Genomic DNA, 21,049 nt, shown 5'->3' with positions numbered 1-21,049 from the left:
CAGTTTATATTTAATTTACCAGCTATTAGCTGCTGTAGCTAGCTAATGTTAGCTTTAAACTAAAGATTCCCAGTATACATAGCTAACCTGTGAATTTTATGTTGCTTTTACATGTAGCTAGGTACTGTGTAGTTTATCTTAGTGGTCTTTGATAGGATTATGGCTGTAACTTATTTGACTTGACCTTTTAAGCCTAAATGAGAAGATATAAGAAGCTACAACACCTTAAGAAAGTATTTATAATATTTAAGGATAGTTTAAGGACTCTTTTTTATGCAAATATATAATGTATTTTTCACATCTTGTGTAACTAAACTTTATATATCGGTTGCATGTAATATGACAAAAGGATTTTTATTTAACATGTAGTAATTCTGATGTTCTAGATGTTCTTACTCACATGTTTTTGTTTATGACATTTCGTGTTTTTTAAGAAAACTTTAAACCTTTTCGAGAGAGTTACTACATGCTAACTCCGAAAAACCTGTGTTTTTTTAAATTCTTAATTGATAGAGGTTTGTGACATTATGGGGAAAATTTCTTTTTTAATTTTTGATTTATTTATTTTTTTGGGGAGGAGCCAGGGAAATTATTTACATGGTTTTTTACATTTAGGGTGAAAAATGTACAGGGAAGGCTGGGGTGACTTTTCATTTATGTTTATACATGGTATATATAATATATACAAACTGTTTTGCTTTTCTTTTGAAATTTTGTGTTAACTTTTGTGACACAAGGATCATTGAATATACCGAAAGAACTAATTTTTGTAGAATTTGACTGTACACCTTGCAAGCCTTTCTTGTTTTTAAATTAGAATAAGAAATGCGACTGACATTATATGTATATAAATTTCTGTTTTACCACTCAATTTTTACATTTTATATAAATTATTTTGGACAGAATGGTATAAAATAGACCAAAATACCTGATCTTAGTTGTTTATAATTTACAGGCTGTGTCTGTGAAACTTTAGGGGGAATATTTTGTGTAAGACAATGGCATGACATAAACTAATAGATGTATATGTATATGTATATGTATATATATATGTATATATATATGTATATGTATATGTATATATATATGTATATATATATGTATATGTATATGTGACGTTTTGAGTGATTTAAATTTTATGGGTGAGATGAATGTTAAAATGCTTTTAAAAACTTCTTTCCAAATAATTTTCGCATTTGTCAGATGGTCAGAGCAGTAATTTTAGTAGATTTAGATTTTAAATGTCGCAAATTTACTGCAGTTGTTGCACACCTTTAATATTTTGGTCATTTATATAATAATGCAGATGTAAGATGCGTACTGCTGTATTGTTTTTTTATGGACGTATATCTGCTACATAAATTAAATAGAGAATACAGTGGATTCTTCCACGGGAAACAGCTAGTTTAAATTATATTCAGTCGTGAAATGAAATGACTTCAGTAGACAAATACATTTACCTGATCACTACAAAACGGCTTGATAGCGTGAATGGAAGGGCTGGACAGCCTGTTGGTAATTTCAAAATTTAAGGTATGAAAATTAGGAAGGTTAAAAGTTTATCCTTATCCTGATGTTGTATATCAGAAATATTGTAAATAGAACTTTGACTCACACCGAACCTTCACCTCCTACGATTCAACAACGTATCCTAAGCACGAGCCTTCAGGGAAAATGGAATACACAAACAAATGAAATTTCTACATCTACAATTATATAGTGTGATTTCTCTACTCTAGTACGTCCAGCGCACAACTAATATCTAATTCTAATTCATCTATATACAAAGAAGTCATTGGAAATAAATGCGAATGCATACCGTTGCATACGCGTTTTAAAATATGTGTGCTAAAATTATTTAAAAATTAATTTAATTAAAATTATATGTGCTTCATTCATAAATGTTAACGTTTTAGTGTTCTCTAAAGTATTGCTAACTCATGCTTATTTCGCCATTTGAGTTTTCTTTGCGTATTTTTTCGTTTATTGCCTTACCGCAATATCTCCAAACTCTTCAAACTTTTCATCCATATCCTCTTCTTCTAGTTGTTGTTTTACTAAAAGTAAATAACACACCTTAGTTTTTAAGTAGATGAAAACGGTAGCTAGTATTGCATTAAAGGGAACCAATCAAAAATGTAAACAAAAGTTTTATAAAATACAGAATATGGTTTTTAGGGGTTTTATAGGTGTTTTTTAGAAAAACATAAATTAATTTTTCTCTGTCACAGACAGAAAAACACAATTAGCCTATCAGTACACAAGACTAGTTGTTTAAACCCGTGGAAGAATCCACTTACAGCAACTTGTCATAACAGTATTTGTTGTAAATTTCATAAAAAAACGTTTAATTTACATTCCCAATACAAATTTGTAAGAAAGCAATTACATTTCATGTGGTTATAAAACCCGTCATGTAAATTTAAATTACATACAAAAAGATTCCCAGATAATCAAAAACACATCGAAGTTTGAGTCAACTTTAATGATTCTAGATAGCCCGACTACTTAGTCGATCTTTAATTTTCTTACAGCTACGTCAAAACCAGATTGATCTGATTTGCTGTACAATTGGTCAAAAAATTTATTCTTTTGCATTAAACTTTCTGGAAAAGTTATTTGCCTTTTAGAGGGGAGAGCGATGTAAATATAACAATAAAAAGGTACTTCAAGTCACATGAATTTAAATTACATACAATAAAATTCCCAGATAATAAAATTGCGAAAAGGATATAAGTTTGAATTTTAACAACATCAAACTGTTACGGAAACAAAAATTAAACTATTATTTTTTTATTTTTTTTTAATCGTGCTTTTTTTTAAAGGTGTTGGTCACAACAGGCCCCTTAATTTCTTCTCTATTACCCTGTAACTTTAGATTAGGTGAGGTGGTTTCAATAGGTTTTAATACAAAATTAAGCCACAAGCACATCCAAGGTTACATAGAACACTCAATAAAAATATTGGCAAAGTAAACCAGCGCCATTTCGAACTTTTTTTAGTGTTATCTTGTAATCTTTATATGCTAGTGAAGTGATAAATTATATGAATAGGAAATATCGACAAATTCTTTCAACATGACATCATAGCTTCTAAAAATTATTTAATGCCAAAATGTAAGTATGTTGAGAAGGAAAAAGGCTTTTTTAGAATTTTTATAGGACTATACAACAGAGTTTTAACATCATTATTATCTCACTCTATCTTTAACGTTTCTTCACACATTAATTAATTAAATAACTTTAACACGGGTACAAAATTACTCACACACAAATAAATGCCCTCCCACTTACCTTTATCATTTCTCTTTTGTAGTTCTCGCACCATCTCGAGAAGTGCACCAGCTTCATTCCAATGTCGTAAATGAGTAGCTATATTAATTTTCATTGATAGGCCGGTTATGGCTTTATCTAACTCATATCTTTCATCTGGATCCATAGCTGGGTCTTTATAAAGATTTTCAAAACTTTCCCTAAGAATCTTGAATTTTTTCTGAACACTAGAAAAGTTCATATACTCGAGATGATTTGTTTGATGTGGCTCAAAAGTTGAAGTGATTTCGTTTTTTAAAGAATCTTTTTTGTTGTCATCGTTTTTGAACTTTTCCTTACTTTCTGCTTCAGCTCCAATCTTCACCAATAATTCCCTCCACCATTTCTGCAATCGGGTGACAGCCTTTTTGCGGATCAATAATTGCTTTTCCCTTTTCTCCAGAACGTTTTTCCACCAATTTTGAACAGTGGTTGCAGCAACATTCTTTTTAGATCGTTCTAAATCTTCTGTTACTTTATACTCCTCATCAGATTCATCAGCTTCGTCGTCAGCCGCATATACAGACGAATTTTCTTTCTGAAGAGGCTTCCACATAGCTTCATACTCATCCTCCTTACTTGTTTGAACCGTGTTTTCCTTTACGTTTCTTGTTTGAACATCTGAGTCGCTGATGATATCCCAGGTATCTTCGTCATCATTAATCAATTTATTTTTGCTACGAGTACTTTTGCCATGTTTATCTTTTATTTTAGGAATCTGTTTTCCTGATAATAGATTGCTTTGCAAACGGCTGTGCTTTGGACTCCATGTTAAAGTTTTTATTCTATCTTTCTTAGTTTCCAGTACACGTTGCAACAAAGTTTGAGCTTCTTTTGAATTATTCAGCCTTCCTATTTCATTGAATGTTTCACAAAGTGGGTTATGCTGTATAATTTTATTGCTTTGAAACAGCTGTATGACAACTTTGCCACTTTCTGATGTAAGTGATTCTATATTAGATAGGACTGTCAGATATATTACCAACAGTCTTTCACTACACTGCACAAACTCGTTTGCTACATCTCTTGCCAAGCTTTGATTAGAGGTTTGAAGTTCATTTTTCAGCGCAAAAAACGCATTAAAGTTTGAGTTTGTGTCAATCAAGAGGCTATAAAACTTTTTAAAAAATTCAGATAGCCTGAATACTTTGTCGGTTCTTAATTTTCGTACAGCTACCTCAAAACCAGATTGATCTGATTTGCTGTACAATTGGTCAAAAAATGTATTCTTTTGCATTAAACTTTCTGGAAAAATTACGGATTTTCCTTTTAGAGCGGCGAGCGATGTAAATATAACAATCAAAGGTACTTCAAGGATAGAGCAGAATATATTGAGTGTTGGATTAGTCAGAGAAGTTTCCCTGATTGGCACAGTTACCATTAAAAAGTAAGATTTTAACGCATTAATTACATTGTGTTGGCGGTAGAAATGTGAGATAGCAGCACTAAGTGGCTTAAGAACATTAAAGAAATATTTTTTCTTTACAGCACGACTCTTTTCGTCAGTAGCATGAAACATAAGTTCATCAACTACCGGATTACTTTTGTCAATCATGAACGACAAGAAATGTATTTTGTAGTAGAAGTTCACATCTATGATTCCCTTTTCTTCTCTCACCTTCCAAGCACGTCTGATGTATAACGCAAGCTGATGCGATGCGTTTTGAGAATATTTAAAAAACTCATGTATGAGTGATGATGTTAGATGAGGAATGTGTAGATACTCAATAAAACCAGTAATATAGTCAAATACGCAGTTTGAAATGTCCATATCGCTTTCAATGTCTAACCACCGGAGGATAAGATCTGAAAAATGAGCTTGAAAAACTTTTTTCTGATGCAAAAGCATATACTGCAGATTCAGAAAGTTAATAACAAGTTGCTTTCCCTTCAGGAATATCTGTAAATCAGGAACAACGTGTGATTTACCACAGTTCTTTTGAGCGCAGGACAATGAGCACATTATGACACTAAAGAGTTTACTTTTAATCAAATTGCGAAGATCAATGACAAACATCTTCAAAAGATTAAACAAAACTTTAGCAATGAACTTCCTTATGTCAACTGTTGAAATTTTATTTAAAACAGAAAACTTCTTGATATCTTTCTGATCAGAATATCGGGAAAAATAAGTGACACTAGATAGGTCGCATTGAGTCATTGATGAAATTGTGTTGTCTGATGCATCAAACCCGAAGTAATTGTAATACTCGTGAAATTTTTCATCCTCAATTTTCTCATCTAATAGATGAGAAATTGATCTAAGTACTACTGCAACATGATTTACCATCGCTTTCAAACAGGAGCTTTTTAGTGCTGGTTGGTATTCCATTATGCAATCCGGCTTCTTCTTTTGCCAAAGATCAAAGCACAACAGCTTACCAACGACATTCTCAGCATTATCATATAATCGTACTGCATCAGTAACGTGTTTCAGATTGTCAAGCAAGCACATTCTGTAATAAAGTGAATCTGCCCTTAAAACACTCTTATGACCAACTAAGTCACTGTATGCGCTTTCAAGTTTCTTCGCAATCAAGGACTTCTCTTCGATCTTGTCTGTTCTTAGTACATTTCTAGCAGCTATCAGCAGACATTCGGTTTTAAGAAGCGCATCATTAGTTACGTCAGCGGCTTCGATAAATCTATGTCTTTCTTTCAAATACTGTACAGATAAATCTGAGCGATCGTGAGTTTTGAACAAATTAAGCAATAATTGTTCGCAATCATCTTTATCTTGCAAGAAGCGCCTTTGCTCTTCAAATTGACCATGAGAAAGCACCTGACTAAGTAAGGTATACTTGTCTTCATCCTTTTTATCAGTTAATTCTATTAGAGAGTACAACACTGCTGCTTTGCACATATAATAAGAATAATCAAGACATTCATATACGTCATTCAACTTTTCAGCAAGTGATGGGTCTTTCTTTCCACTGTCAACAACCTTTCTGGCGGCGAGTAACAAGCAGTCTGCTTTAGCAAAATCATCAGACGCATACTCTGCTGCTTCCAAGTATCTTTCCTGTTGCATTAGATACTCAACAGCCAAATCAAGCCGCTTTGACTTTCTAAACTGTTGAAGAAGAAGCTTTTCACAGCCATCTTTTTTGTACAAAAAGGATATCTTATCTTCAAATTCCAGATAGGATAAAGCTTGCTCAAGTTTGTCAAAGTCATTTCTCTGATAATAATAATTTGAAGCTTTATCGGCTACTGATGTTATATGTGAAGAATAGTTTGTCCCATCCAGCTTGTGATTCTGCAGCAGCATTAAACATTCAATATAACGATCTCCTGCAGTCAGTAAACTTATAGAAGCCATGATATTGTTCGCCTTTTCAAAACATCTTAATGCATCGTCGTCGTTATTTCCAGTTCTTTTATAAAACTTTCCAGCTTCTCCAAACTACAACATAAACAAGAAACTAACAAAACGTGAAAACTGACAACGGCGATGACCATGACCAACAAACGCAAAAGTCGCAAGAAAGTTATTAAATACCAACGTTAGATATTAGAATGTGCAATCCTGGGCATTAGATATTGGAAACAAGGGCAAATTTTGAAGATCGCAACCAAAAAAAAAATTAAAGACAATATTCACAATATTCACAGCGGACGTATGATCTTCGGTTATTTGGTTAGATCTAAAATCAAGCGTGCTAATTTATGCTGACATGAACATGCCCCAATTCCATTATATCTCGAGTCTTTCCGAGTTGTGTCGCGGGTTGTCCTATAATACCCATGTGAAAGTAGGATTTCTGCAGCAGAGCAATGTCCAAGTAATGCCGTCTGCCCATTTCGGAAAAGAGCTCAAAAAACGAACAATTCACAAATATTATTTCCCGGGTTGTACCTCCCAAGAGCAAAAGAGAATATTTAAATTCTAAATTAGTTGTAACAACAGTAAAACTTTATTGTCAGAAATTTTTGAGGGAAATAAAATTTGTTGAGGTATTTTTAAAAATTCGAAATTCGAAAGCCTAGAGTTTTTCAAAAAATGCTGAAGAAAAATGTAAACAAAGAAAAATGTACCTCTTCTTGCTTTTCACAAATTCGAGCATAACTACACCATTGCTTTGAATTCTTAAGACACACTTTAGCCTCTTCAACTAATTCACTTTCCAAAAACAACTTTGCAGCCTTTTCAAATTCTCTGTATACATTCTGGAGTTGTGTCCGACTGCGTTTTACATTCCACTCCCGTGCTTTTTCCAATGCATATTCCCCTTGAATTTGTGCTTCACATCTTTTCCTTAGCTCCTCATCTTCAGCTCTTTCAGAACATTTAAGAGCCAATTCCCAACGCTTTTTCGTGTAGAAATCCATGCCTTTTTCTTTCCACTCTGCCTGGGTAGATTTCTCAGCGAAGAGATTTTTTGCATCAAAATTCTTGTCTAGTTTAACCACTCTAACCAGAGATTTCTTGATAAGCATTTCAAACATTGAGCCTCTTTTCGTTTTATCTTCATCAAAGATCCAAACATGAACTCTTGCACGGGTTACAGCAGTATAAAATTTCTTGAGTTCTGCATTTAAAAGTTTATGGCTATTTCTATTAAATTCCAAAGGTCTTGTTTCACTCTCTAAAATGTCCGCGTGCAAAACTTGTAAGCTAGTATCTGAATGCTGGATATCTTCAATCATGTCAATGTTCGTTGCAATCACCCTCCACTCTTCCGAGGCCTGAAACACAACGTATATTTATGTAGACAGACAGGCAGGTAGGCAAACAAAAAATACATAAAAAGACAAAAAGTAAATTTGTTCTATAACCAAGCATACCTCAGAATCCTTGAAAAAGTTGTATAGTAGTACATCATCGAACTCCAAACCTTTTGCTTCATAGATACTTAGAACCAAACCGTAACTTAGTTCAGCAGGAAGATTCGCCTTGCTCTTCTCATTCTGAACAAGAACAACTTGATGTGCTCCGAACTCAATGGCAGAAGTTTCACGTTTACTGCCTTGCAACAACATAGCAAGTTCTGAAAAATCACTAGTGTCCAAAATCACAGGCTTCGGTCCAGGAAACAACCCAACATCTGGTCGCAAATGGTCAAATGACTCAGGAAATAATAACTTCAGGTACTGCACAATAACAGAAGCTAGCTGTAAGATACCACTGTGTGATCGATAGTTATGTGTTAACTGGTGAATCTTCTTTGGAACTGCAACTAAAGGCATGTTACTGTATTCCAATTCTCGTTTAGCAATGACAAATAAAGATCGAAGGTCGCAAAACCTAAATGCGACGCCGTTTATTATACTTTGAGCAGTGTCACCAGAAAAAAACATGGCGTTAGGATTCAAACTGCATCGCAAAAGTAGTAGTAATTCTGCTTGAGTGAAGTCTTGAGTTTCGTCTACATACACCTGATGGAAGCCCCAGTCTGGAATGATTGATTTTTTCAATCGTTTGTAAATGTTAAAATGAACATCCATCTCGTCAAAATAGCCTAAGGATTTTTTTGCTTTCTCGTACTGGCTAAACATGGCATAAACACTTTCCCTGTCACCTGTGAAGTTGGGGGCCCTTTTACGTCCAATCTCTTGATATTCTTCCATCGATAGAATACCAGTTTCATTTAAAAAAGATTCCACACATCCTTTGATGAATGATTTAATTTCCATCCAAACAAGAGAAGGATGACAGTCATTTTTCTTTTCTTTTGAGATTTTTGGCCAAATTTCTTTAGAAAAAACGTCATAAGTGACTTCCGTCCGTCTACTTATCTGTACAGCACACTCGCTATCATCTTCGATTTTTTCTGTATTTTCTTCACATTCCATGTCTTCATCTTCGTCCACGAGAGGTAAACAACAAAGCTCGGTTTTATGCTTTCCCCAGCCTTGGATATATTCTAGCATATTACCATCTGCATCTCTTTTAAAAAACGAATCTCCCACCAAAGAGGCATCTAGCAACAATAGCAGATCTTTTGTAGTAATAAATAAAGGATACTTCTCAGCAGGAATGTCTCTAATGTTCTTATACACCTCATTCTTCTCTTGCACAAATTCAATGCCACTCCCACGACATAATTCACAAAAGTTATCTTTTATTTCAGAACATAAAACATCATTCTTTGTAATAAGCAGCTGACGCAAATGTTCCAAGTCACTATTCTCTTCATGTAACTCATTGTTACTGTTTTTATCCTCATCAATCACACTCATGTTTTTCCCACTAATTTTACTGTTCTCAATTTTTTTATAATTTTCCGCTGTGTGGGTGTCTTCACCCCATACTTGAGAAATCAAACTTTCACAACGGCACTCATCCACACACAGACATGGGTAAATATATTCAGTTTCGTCTTCAGACGGAGAAACAGTAATGTTAGAAACCACTTCTTCTTGAATTTCGTCTTGGTCACATGGCTTATTAGGTAGGGAATACTTTGGCAGCCATGGACCTGCATTTTGAGCTCGTTTCCAGTAGTTTAAGTAATGACTCCACAAGCGATACAGACAACAGGTCGTTTTCCCTGTCCCACTTCTACCCAGCAGCAGTATAGAGCATTTGTTATCTGGCTCGAGATTTATTATAGTGTGCTCTAGTTCACTAACTTGAAAAGGAAAGTCATATTGTGAGTGTTTTAAACTGAGAATTCTGCTTGCCATTGCGGACGTAAAAGCATAAAATTTCAAAATGTGATATTCTTGTTGATTGGGGCTGGCAGGTGGGAAAAAAGCATATCTGTCGTTTTTTTCGGATTGTAATGGTTTGTGCTTTGACATTTTTTTTAAGACATCTTTGGCATAATTTTCATTAATGTAGATGTTAGGCAATTTTTCGCTTCTGACTTTTTGAGGTTCTTTAAAACCTTTAAGGTTTTTGTTGATCAAACATGTTTGTCCGCGTTTATGGGAGTGTATAATATTCTCAATCATTTTGGGCACATCATCGTGTTGCAATGCAATATTCCAAATGCGGATCTTATCAGCATACACCGCACCCAACTCAGCATCAATTGTGTCAGCAACAGACATACTACAGCGAGCGGAAAATGACACAGCACGTTCCCAAAGTATTCGACTACCCTTATTTATCTTTGCCTCATACAATTTGATTTCATGTGGTACGTTCTCCAAACGTTTTGCTATATCCCTTGGCCATTCGCCACTTGCTAATTTCTTTATTTTGCGAATAATCTTTCTTTTCATTGTGCGGTCTAACTTTTTATCCCTTAATACATTCCATGTATCACGAGTACACTCTACTTCCCAAGCAAGACCATCAAATGTTAACTCCTCTAAATCATCCTGATCATTTATTTCATCAGGTTCATTACTGTCCATGTTACTATCAATGTTGTCATCTTCTGTCTCAGTTATAGCCACGTTGTTGGTATCTCCTTGGGCTATGACTTCCTCTTTAGGCTCGTCAAACATTTTTTCTTTTTTAAACGAAAGATTTTCTATTAATGATTTAATTTCTTTTGACTGATCCACGTATACCTGTTCTTGATCAGACTTGTGTAGCACTGGACTAGTATTTTGATCAAAAACGGAAGATTCTGTGTTAGATATAGATTGAGCTGCTTTTGTTTTCTTCTTCTTTGTTTTTTTCTTTTTCTTCTTCGTATTAATAGAAGAGCTAGGCTTGTAAACTACTTTTTCCTCAGGATATTCTTCATCTTTATCATCTGAAGGACATATCAAAGACCATCTTTTATCCGCATTTACCAACTTTCTAGCCACTATGTGTCTTTTAACTGCGTAATGTAAATCACGTGCCAATGATACCATATATCTGGTAAGTTGTATTTTTATTTCAGAACATTGACCATCACAACAGTAAATCAAACAGGAGGGTAACTGGCTTTTAATATCAGAAGCATGCATCAATTTCACCAACGCGTACACGAGCTTCATTTCTCCTATATATATATAATATTACATCATATGATAAGGGACTATTTACACAAGCCAGGAGGAACTTTTTCTATTCTCACAGTTGCAATGTCAGAATTTGCAGGACAAGCGTTTTTCTACAGGCCCTTAAAGATAATTATCAGGGGAATTTTTGCTTACACATGAATGCCGGTCTATGCAGAAAAAATGAGACTTAAAACGTAAACACTCGCAAACACATTACTTCAGTTTGATAAAAAAATATTTTAGGTCATAGTATAACAAACTATTGTAGTACAAGTACAACTAGAAAACGTCAGTTAAAATTAGCTTTTTAAATAACAAACACAGTTGCCTTAATTGGTTGTGAGATGTTAATCAATCAGTTACATTATTTACCTGTTTCATGAACCATTTTCGTGCTATACAGTAATGGATTCATCCGCAACTTTAAATCTCTGCTCTTAAAGCAAATTAAAAATGCTGCTGCATCAAACCAAGATTTTGCCAACATTAGTTTAACAGGATCACCTAATGTACTATCGATAATGCATCCTCGTTTGATTATTTCCAGCACCAGTTTCTCCGATGCCGCGTATTTTATAACCGTAGAAAGAGAAATTTTATCAAGAACAATATTACTTGCATAAGAGGAGTAAAAAAACATGTCTTCAATGACTTCCCACGACTCGCGGGTATGATCTTGGTATAGTATTTGAAATGTTTCAGTTGAGACAACTTTGCGCACAATCAAATTGATTTTCTTGCGTCTGTCACCTAAATGCAACAAATTCATTGTTTACACAGGATCATCTTTTGCAACTAAATTGCAGATTTTTTCAATCAATCACTTTTTTATTCGGTACATGCTGGGTTTTTTATTCAGTCTTAATAATTACACAAAATTATTACACTGCATGTGTTTACAATCGTATTCGAATATACTTGTGGTTTCTGGTTAAAAATATCCTTAGGGTCTACAATGATGTAATATTCAAATACTCCAGTTGCGTTTGTCTGTCTGTAACAGGCAGGCGGAAGAATGGAAAAGATATGTCATTTCAATTTCGATGATGGCAATGATCCATCTGTAAAATTTTTTTTTTTTTTTAGAAATTTGTCTACTTGTTGCTTTTATAATTTAGAACTTAACTCTGATTAAAATAATGCATAAAGACGGGTAATTTAAAAGTTAAAAAAAAATATAAAGGTTTAAAATTGTTGCTGTGCTTATGCACACCGTACAAACAGACAGACTCAGCGTATTACTATATTAGACTAGTCGATTAGCGTCCGTGGAAAAAACCAAAAATAAATGGAAAACACCTGTCATTTGAATTTTCATGACGTTAGCTATAATCCATCAGTACACAAACCCGTTACGTCTATTGTGTAGATGTTAAAATGCTGACGTGTAATGATGCCAATTTGACTTCCTTAACACCTCTGCATCTAAGTCCTATTCATGTGTGCAGCATCTTATGCCAAGGTCCATGTATGCATTGAAATTTGTTATAGGTAAAGTAGTTGAAAAACTATTTAAAAACGGTAAAATTGGTTGCTACGCACGTTGCTATGCAGTTGCTTTTGCAGTCAGTCATGAAAAGAGCCAAAATAAGTAATCCCTAACTTTTTCTTACAAATAATTCAGCGTCGACAAAAATTAAAAACAACTAACTAACTTGATTTTCTTCTAACTTTTAACAAGCGTGCCAAGCACTCAGATTTTAATGTAAAATCTTCTGTTAACGTGAAGCTTTTCTCGAAAGTCTTCCAGCTCTCATCAAAACATCCGTCTACTTCTTGACAGCAACCAAGTTCGTAATAGCCCTAACATAAGTATGGTAAAGTTTAAAATTAAAGGAATGTGGAAGAAACAGAAAAATTGCTTTCTTAAAAAAATGTACCTGATATGAAGGTAGAGTGTCGATACTTTCTCTTGCATATCTGATTGCATCGCTGTTGTTATGAATTGAACGATATGCTGTCGATAACTTTGCATTTAAATCTGCTATTTCTGCTTTTTCATGAAGTGGAGCACATTTCAAGGCCCACTGGAGCACTTGGATCGACTGTTCAAGCTCCAAATTTTCGGCGATATGTTTCCATTGCTTAGAGATCGTCTAAAATATGAAAAATTTTAAAGGAATCTCGTCATAAATTTGGACCTGCTGAAAATATGAGCTAAAAATATGAAATCAAACTTTATCAATGTACAGATATTATAAGATGAATTAACTAACATAAAAGTTATGCCAAATAGCCCATGGGACAGGGGTGGAAGTTAGAACATTTTAGGCACTATACATACTATATACCAAAAGCTCGCAAATTTTATGTAGATTACGAATATGAATGAGAATAAGCCTAAAAGTGTCATTTTTGACCGATATTTTACGCTTGACTGCATCATACCTAATATAATTGGAACCTTTTCGATCTTACTGAAATTTTCTATTCTTCGTATCTCAAGATATAGATGAGTAATAAAGTCAACATTTTTGGCATAATTAGTCCTTAGCATAAGAATTTAAAAAAAACAAAAAAACAAAATTCAAAATGGCTACCATAGTTGCCATGGCAACATGCTGAATTATGCAAAATTAGCGATTTTTCGATATTTTTATAACATTTTCGTCTTTTTATCAAAGATTTCTCAAATAGGAAACCGATTTCAATGTAGTTACAAGGGAGCATTCGAAAATTTCAATGCTAGTTATATCCACTTAATAACCGGTGTTCCTACTTCTTAGCATTTACTTTTAGAGTAATCAGTAGAAAAATGGTGCACCATATTACTTACACATGCAGTGTAGTTATATCATCTATATAATAATTATTTTGTTTTATTTTTCTTAGGTTCTTACTCCATGTTGTTAGTTATGTATGTTGTTTTATGTTTTATTTGTGAAAAAGTATTTTTTGAGTGAAGTCACTTTGTGTGTCCATTTTAGATTAGGCTGGAGATTATAGTTGAACTTTGGCCATAACTTAAGGTAAAATTAAGTTTCAACATGAAGATCATTTATATTTTCAGATATATCAAAATTAATATAAAATTTCTGTACTAATAAATCATAATGGGACTAAAAAAGAAACTATCGAAAAAGAAGTCAGAACAATCCAATCTCACCAAAGCAGAAAAGACTATATCAAAGAAGAATAACAATAAGAAAAATGTCCAGGTATACTCTTCTCAATCATTGTAGGAATTGACTTAACAGACACTTTTTTGGTGTCTATATTAATCCCATTATCAAATTTACAACATTTCAGGTATGCTGTATTCACTGTACTGATTCAAAAGAAAAGCTGACTAGAGTAGTGAAACATTATACGTGGGTAACTCTTCAGACAGCAGCATCAATAAGAAAGTTCCCTATTGAAATACCACCAATAAATAAGAATGAAGAAAATGTAGAGAATAATGAAAATCCGCTACCATTGCTTTTTTAACACCGTAGTTGTTACAGCATTTTGACAATGAAATTTACATTAGATAGAATGAAGACTAAGGAAATTGCGAAACATTAGAAGAACCAAATGAGATGCAGATTGGGGAGCGGTGTACCGGGAGAAGGGACTCTGATGATAACATACTGCCAAAACATGCATATTTTGCGAGAAAAACAAATATGTAAACCAAATTCTAGAACAGTTGGTTTCTTGCTCAGAAGATCGTGCAGCTGACGCAATATACAGGAAAACAGGATTTGTTCGCTAAAGAAGCTCATTATTATAAAACATGCTAAAAAAATACACAAGGAAAGATCCTCCTTCATTAACCCAAGAAAACCAGTTTGATGAACAAAGCCATATCGATAAAAATGTTATAAATGAAGAATTTGAAAGAAAAAGATTGTCAATATTTAAAGACATTTCTTTATCTGATCACGTATCTAATAGAATCTTGAATGCCAAAACCGAGGGAAGAAAGAATGGGAAAAATTCATCAAAGAACGCCTTCAACTTATGATAGTACCATAAAGAGACCCAACATACCACCGTTCAAAGTAAAAAACAAAAAAGTCTTTCAAACTCAAGGACAAAGTCGTGTTGATTGAAAGCAGTAAAGATCTATTTTCCAAAATTGCGGTTATTGCCCAAGCTCGACATGTCAATCCCTCTGAATTATTTTGTTATTCGGTTGGAGCTGTACCTTTAGCCTTTGCTGAAACAGATGGAAGTTTGAAGAAAACATCAAAGGCAGCACTGTTCCACAAATTTGAAGTATATGTTCCCCCTATTGATGAAGTTCCAGCGAATAATGCAATGAGTCTCTACGGAATGGCAGTTATGCGTCGGATAAAAACTTTTGAGCAGTTTGCGGAAAGCCTTTTTTACTATGTGCTTTCAACAGGGAAAAAATGCAAACGAGTTGATGTTGTTTTCGATATATACCGTGATATGTACATCAAAGATTTAGAACGAAATCGCTAGTCGATTGGTGAATTAAAGTTGCAAAAAATCATTCCTAATGCTTCGTAAAGCAATGGAGCTTGCCGCGTTTTTTCGAATGACAACAAAAATATGATTGTTGAATTTTTCATCGACCATGGAAAAACAAGCTAAGCCTTCTCAAAAAACAAGGAGTTTTTCGTCACAGTTGGGAAAAATGCTCTCCTTTACTCTTCTGGATTCAATCAAGTCAGCGTAATTTTTATCAAACCACGAAAAAGCTCATACTCGTCTTCTTTTGCATGCCCAGCATGCAAGTTATAGTAACAATAATGTTATCATCTATTCACCAGAAACTAATGTTTTCGTTATCCTTTTTTTAAAGAGTACAAATATTGAAACAGATCTACATTTCATGACTCGCACTGGTAATAAAAGAAGGATAATTGACGTTAATGCCGTGGCTAAAATTGTTTTACCAATGTGAACATAACAAATTGTGAAAAAGGGATGTTTCTTGATGCCATTCTTGGATACCATTTCTTCAGTGGGTGTGACAGTATCAGTGCCTTTGCAGAGATGAGAAAAGTGTAACCTCTATCAATAATGTGTAAAGACATAAATTATTTGGAGTGTTTCTCAAACCTTGGATATAAGGAAGATGTAACAGAAGAAAGTGTTAAAACATTGGATAAATTCGCATTCCAAATCTATGGAAAAATTGGCAATGAGATCAGTATCAATCAGTTGAAATATGCTATCTACTGTCGCAAAATTGGGAAGATATCAGTTGATTTGTTACCACCATGTTTGAATGAATTGATTTACTATATCCATAGAGCAAATTACCAGGGAATAGCAGAAATAGCAGATTAGAATGCAAAGAACCCTACCAGAATATCTCACAACCACACAGAAAAGAATGGATATTTGAGGATGGAAAACTAGATGTCCAATGAATGACCTGTAACCCAGCCCCTGATGAGGTATTAATTTATTTTTTTAAAAACGTTTTTGGTATTGTATTGGCTAACTTCACATCCGTTAACATTAACAATAACTTTAAAATTTACTTTTGTAATTCAGTATTCCTAATAGAAATTGACCTGAAACTAATTATCAGATTACTATTATTCGATTGACCAATTATGCATGACTTTTCTTTCAGGTTTTAGATCTTATTTCCAGTGACTGTCGCAAATGTGAACTGATTTGTGTATGTATTACAAATGGCTTCAAGTGCATGTAAATGTAAAAACTGTGAACTTGAATATGAACTTCGAACTTGAAGAAAATGATTACGAGGATGACATATATGATATTGAAGATGATGAATTTGATGACTTTCAATAACTACATAAAATGTTTACTTTGTATTTTAGTGAATTTACTCTGTTTAATTTTTAGTTATACTTTAATGGAACTAACTTTTTAACCGCAAAATTTAATAACCGCAAAACTACCAAATTATAATGGCAACCCTTTCTGTGATATTTTACTGTTATTAGGTATAACTAGCATTGAAATTTTCGAATGCCTGCTTATAACTACATTGAAATCGGTTTCCTATTAAAAAGACGAAAATGTTATAAAAATATTGAAAAATCGCTAATTTTGCATAATTAAGCATGTTGCCATGGCAACCATGATAGCCTTCTTAAATTTTTTTTAGATTTTCTAAATCTCATGTTAAGAAGTAATTATGACAAAAATTTGGACTGTAATACTCATCTATATCTCGAGATACGAAGAATAGAAAATTTCAGTAAGACCAAAACAGTTTCTACAATTATATTGGGTATGATGCAGTCAAGCGTAAAATATCGGTCAAAAATGACGCTTTTAGGCTTATTCTCATTCATATTCGTAATCTACATAAAATTTGCGAGCTTTAGGTATATAGTATGTATAGTGCGTAAAATGTTCTAATTCTCACCTCTGTCTCGTGGACTTAAAATGGCACGCGTTTGCTCTTTCCAAGACTTTTAAATTTTAAAAGAGAATCTTATCTCTTTAGATCAAAATGTCGGTTTGCATTCTGTGGATAATTTTCTAGATCCTATACAAGCCTTGAACATTATAATTTCAACATCATTTGTTCCTTTGGAAACCGCTTAAAGTGACAAAAAAGATTTTTTTAGCTTTACATCTCTGTAAAACCTTAAAAACCTTTTTTTTTTAAAAAGATGTTGCATTTTTGATAACGGATAGAAAAAAACTAACAATCTGGCACTTTCGATATGCATATTTTTCTATCTGGCTGTTCATAGGTCTCGCTATATATATATATCCCATATGTTCGGAGAAAATATTCAAGGGGTCACTTTTAATCAGAAAAGACTGCAACGTAAAACCGCAATCTCACATCGCCCTCTCTTTTTAGCTCACAATTTTAGGATAATTTAGGGTTTCTTACAGATCTATAGGAAAATTTGATGCAAAAAATAAGAACTCTGAATTTCCTTGTAAAGGATTTGTGTCAGTAGTTTAGTAGGTAGTGAAGAAAGGGATGATAAAACAATTAAACAAGAAAAATCGAGTTCCAACACATAAATACTCAGAAAAAAGACTTCCCAGATTTTTTCTGGACAATTTAAGTAGAAATTTTGACGATTTTAAAAAGTTGTGTTTAATCAATATCACGAACCAGATGAATCAGCTGATTCGGGCTTTGAATATGATGGTCCAAAAACAAAGGTGGTGAATGTAATCGATCATAAGCGAATAGTAAGAAAAGTAAGAAAACTCCCATTTGCTTTTATTATTATTACTAGTCGATAAAGCCCGTGGAAAAATCCACTGAGGCATGATATAAATGAAAAATAAGCGTCATATGAATTTTGATGACGTCAGCAACCCTTCCATAAAAAAATAAATTAGAATCTTGTTTTTTACGTTGCCTCTATTGTGTAGAGCTGAAAACGATGATCAAAAAATGTATCTAATCACGTGCTTTTGATGAATTGTTAATGAGATATAAGGATTTAAAAATTTTTCTGACGTCAATGGCCCGTTAAAACCTAAAATTTTTTTTCAAAATTTGTATACTTGTTGTCTTCATCGTATAGATCTTGAAACACTGATCAGGAAAATGTCTAGGATCATGTACTTTTGACAAACGGTTACGGAAATATTGTGGTTTAAAGGTTTTTGATGACGTCATCAACCCATTCCTTCCGAAACGGATTTGGGGACCTAGGTTTGGGAAACTTATCCAAGTTGGTCCCAGGCGGTCCCTAATTACCCACGCAGTGAAAAATCATTACGTCACCACCTCGTTTCCAAGTTATTTGGTCTCAAATTTTTTAATGCACTGTAACGGCTTCATTAATTTAATATAGGATATTGACGTTAAAGTAGTGTTATTGACGTCGCGCCGTAACGTCAGAAAATTCAACATATTAGACATGCATTTTTCGGTTACTTCGAAGAAAATTTCAGTAACATCAAAGGAAAATGAACATATCCACTTTGCCTGTTACAGGCACACGGAACTGGCGTATTATTATATAGATCGACTAGTCGATAAGGCCCGTGGAGAAATCCACTTAGGCAAAAGGACAATGGAAAAATAGGTTGTTTAAGATTTTTTGCTCACGTCAGCAGTGCAATTACAAAACACTTTGGCGAAATTTAGTTTATTCGTTGCCTGTACTGTGCAGAGGTTAAAACGCTTATCAAGAAAATGTATATGATCACGTGCTTTTGATGAGCGGTTAATAATGGTTTAAAAATTTTGCTGACGTCAGCAATGGCCCCTTAAAACCTAAAGATTTTCTTTGGAAATTTGTATACCTGCCTTCATAGTATGGATTTTTAAACGCTGATGAAGAAAAAGTATAGGATCTTGTACTTTTGATAAACGGTTGCAGAGATATTAGGGTTTGAGGTTTTTTGATGACGTCATTAACCCATCCATTCCGAAACGGATTTGGGGACCCAGGTTTGGGAATATTGCCCAAATTGGTCCTTGGTGGTCCCAAGTTACACAGGCGGTGAAAAACATTGACGTCACTACCTCGTGTCCAAGTTATTTGCCCTCAAATTTCAGATGCACTGTAATGACTTCATTAATTAACTTTGACGTTAATATATTTTAATGTTAAAGTTTGGTAAATTACAGTGCAATTTTATGGGCGATGTCTTAAATACTTTATCAAAGCAAATAGTAATAAGGAACATAATCCACTTTGTCGTTAGCCCGTGGAAAATAATAATAATAATAATAATAATAACGGTTATATTTCAGCTCCATAATTGTACAAAATGGCTCTTCTCTTGAAATAACATATGATATTCGTATGTGCTATAGTATGTTTCACAAAAGTATTAGAAAGAGAATTATAGAAGAGATCAAGTAGTAGTAAGATGGATAATTATGTGAAACATACTAGCTATATGTTCTAAAACGAGTTGTTGAAAATGCGAAACAAAAACAAAACTGGCGGATTAGGAATGATAAAATATAGAGAAAATAGACTTGGAAAAAAGAGAGATTCTGATAAAGTAGGTAGTCGAAAATCTTATTGATTGTACAGATCTTATAAAATATAGTCATATAAATCACTAACATATTTAAACTTAAATTCATGTTTTTCACAGTTTGCATTAAAACCCAGTAAGTACTAAAACAGTTATAAACAGAGGCAAAGTTGGACTTGGTTTTAATGCATACTGTAGGGAGCCTGCCTATGGTGCTCAATGAAAAATAGTGGTAGCAGTGGCGAGGATAAAATAAAATTGATTGGCAAATAATAGGTAGAAGACAAAAAGGCTAAAACAAACAAACAATAAGGTACACAAACAAGAAGTATAATTAGGCTAGGCTCCGAGCCAATGATTTATCTAGCAGATAACTTTTAGTGTTTTTGCAAAAGTCCGAGTAAACTTTTGCATTTCTACAGTTGCCAGGCAGATTGTTAAATATTTTTGATGCTTCGTACTCAAAAGTATTCGGAACGTTGACCATGCATGCAATCTTTATACCGTCGTTTTGTTGGCGACGTGATGGTCGCACTGGTTCTTTCATTTGTTGCATTGGCAGGAACTTCGGCCAATCGTCACAGTTAATAGATTTCCAAGCAAGTTTGGATATGCTGAACTCGGCTCGTTCTTGCACTGGAAGCCACTTGAGTCCAACAACGTCATTGATCTTGGAATAACGAGAGCGTACAAAACTTGCAGCTGCATTTTGTACTCTCTGCAGCTGGTTCATCAATTATGTTGGTGCTCCGTGATAGATTGCATTACCATAATCCAGTTTGCTTAACACCAGTGTTTCAGCGAGTTGCTTACGAAGTATGAAGGATAAAAACCTTTTCAAGTGAGCTAGTGTTTTTAGTGTGCCAAATGATGAAGATGTGGTTTTATTGATATGGCTGTTCCATTTCAAGTCTTCTTTGAACGTTTCACCAAGCAGCTTGAGTTCGGAGGTCTGTTTGCTCTTACTTCCGTCTGTTGAGAATATTTCATATTTA

The 21,049-nt window shown here is 33.8% G+C and overlaps 1 protein-coding gene across 2 annotated transcripts in view; it reads right to left on the bottom strand.

The window, feature by feature from the left end:
* Positions 1 to 1,692: 1,692 nt before the first annotated feature.
* LOC130655524 (uncharacterized) overlaps positions 1,693 to 21,049 on the bottom strand; it is a 31,769-nt gene continuing 12,412 nt past the window's right edge. For both annotated transcript variants that reach the window (XM_057458295.1, XM_057458296.1), the window contains 7 exons: positions 13,082 to 13,297; positions 12,857 to 13,004; positions 11,574 to 11,951; positions 8,100 to 11,200; positions 7,350 to 8,000; positions 3,294 to 6,717; positions 1,693 to 2,057 (listed from right to left, as the gene is read on the bottom strand). In XM_057458295.1, the coding sequence (XP_057314278.1) occupies positions 1,984 to 2,057; positions 3,294 to 6,717; positions 7,350 to 8,000; positions 8,100 to 11,200; positions 11,574 to 11,951; positions 12,857 to 13,004; positions 13,082 to 13,297 (7,992 nt within the window). In that variant the 3' untranslated portion in view covers positions 1,693 to 1,983. The remainder of the gene's footprint in view (positions 2,058 to 3,293; positions 6,718 to 7,349; positions 8,001 to 8,099; positions 11,201 to 11,573; positions 11,952 to 12,856; positions 13,005 to 13,081; positions 13,298 to 21,049) is intronic.

Source organism: Hydractinia symbiolongicarpus, chromosome 8 (assembly GCF_029227915.1).
Source record: "Hydractinia symbiolongicarpus strain clone_291-10 chromosome 8, HSymV2.1, whole genome shotgun sequence".
Lineage (NCBI taxonomy): Eukaryota > Metazoa > Cnidaria > Hydrozoa > Anthoathecata > Hydractiniidae > Hydractinia > Hydractinia symbiolongicarpus.
Note: the sequence above shows the minus strand (reverse complement) of the source record. Positions and strands in the feature narration are given on the sequence as shown.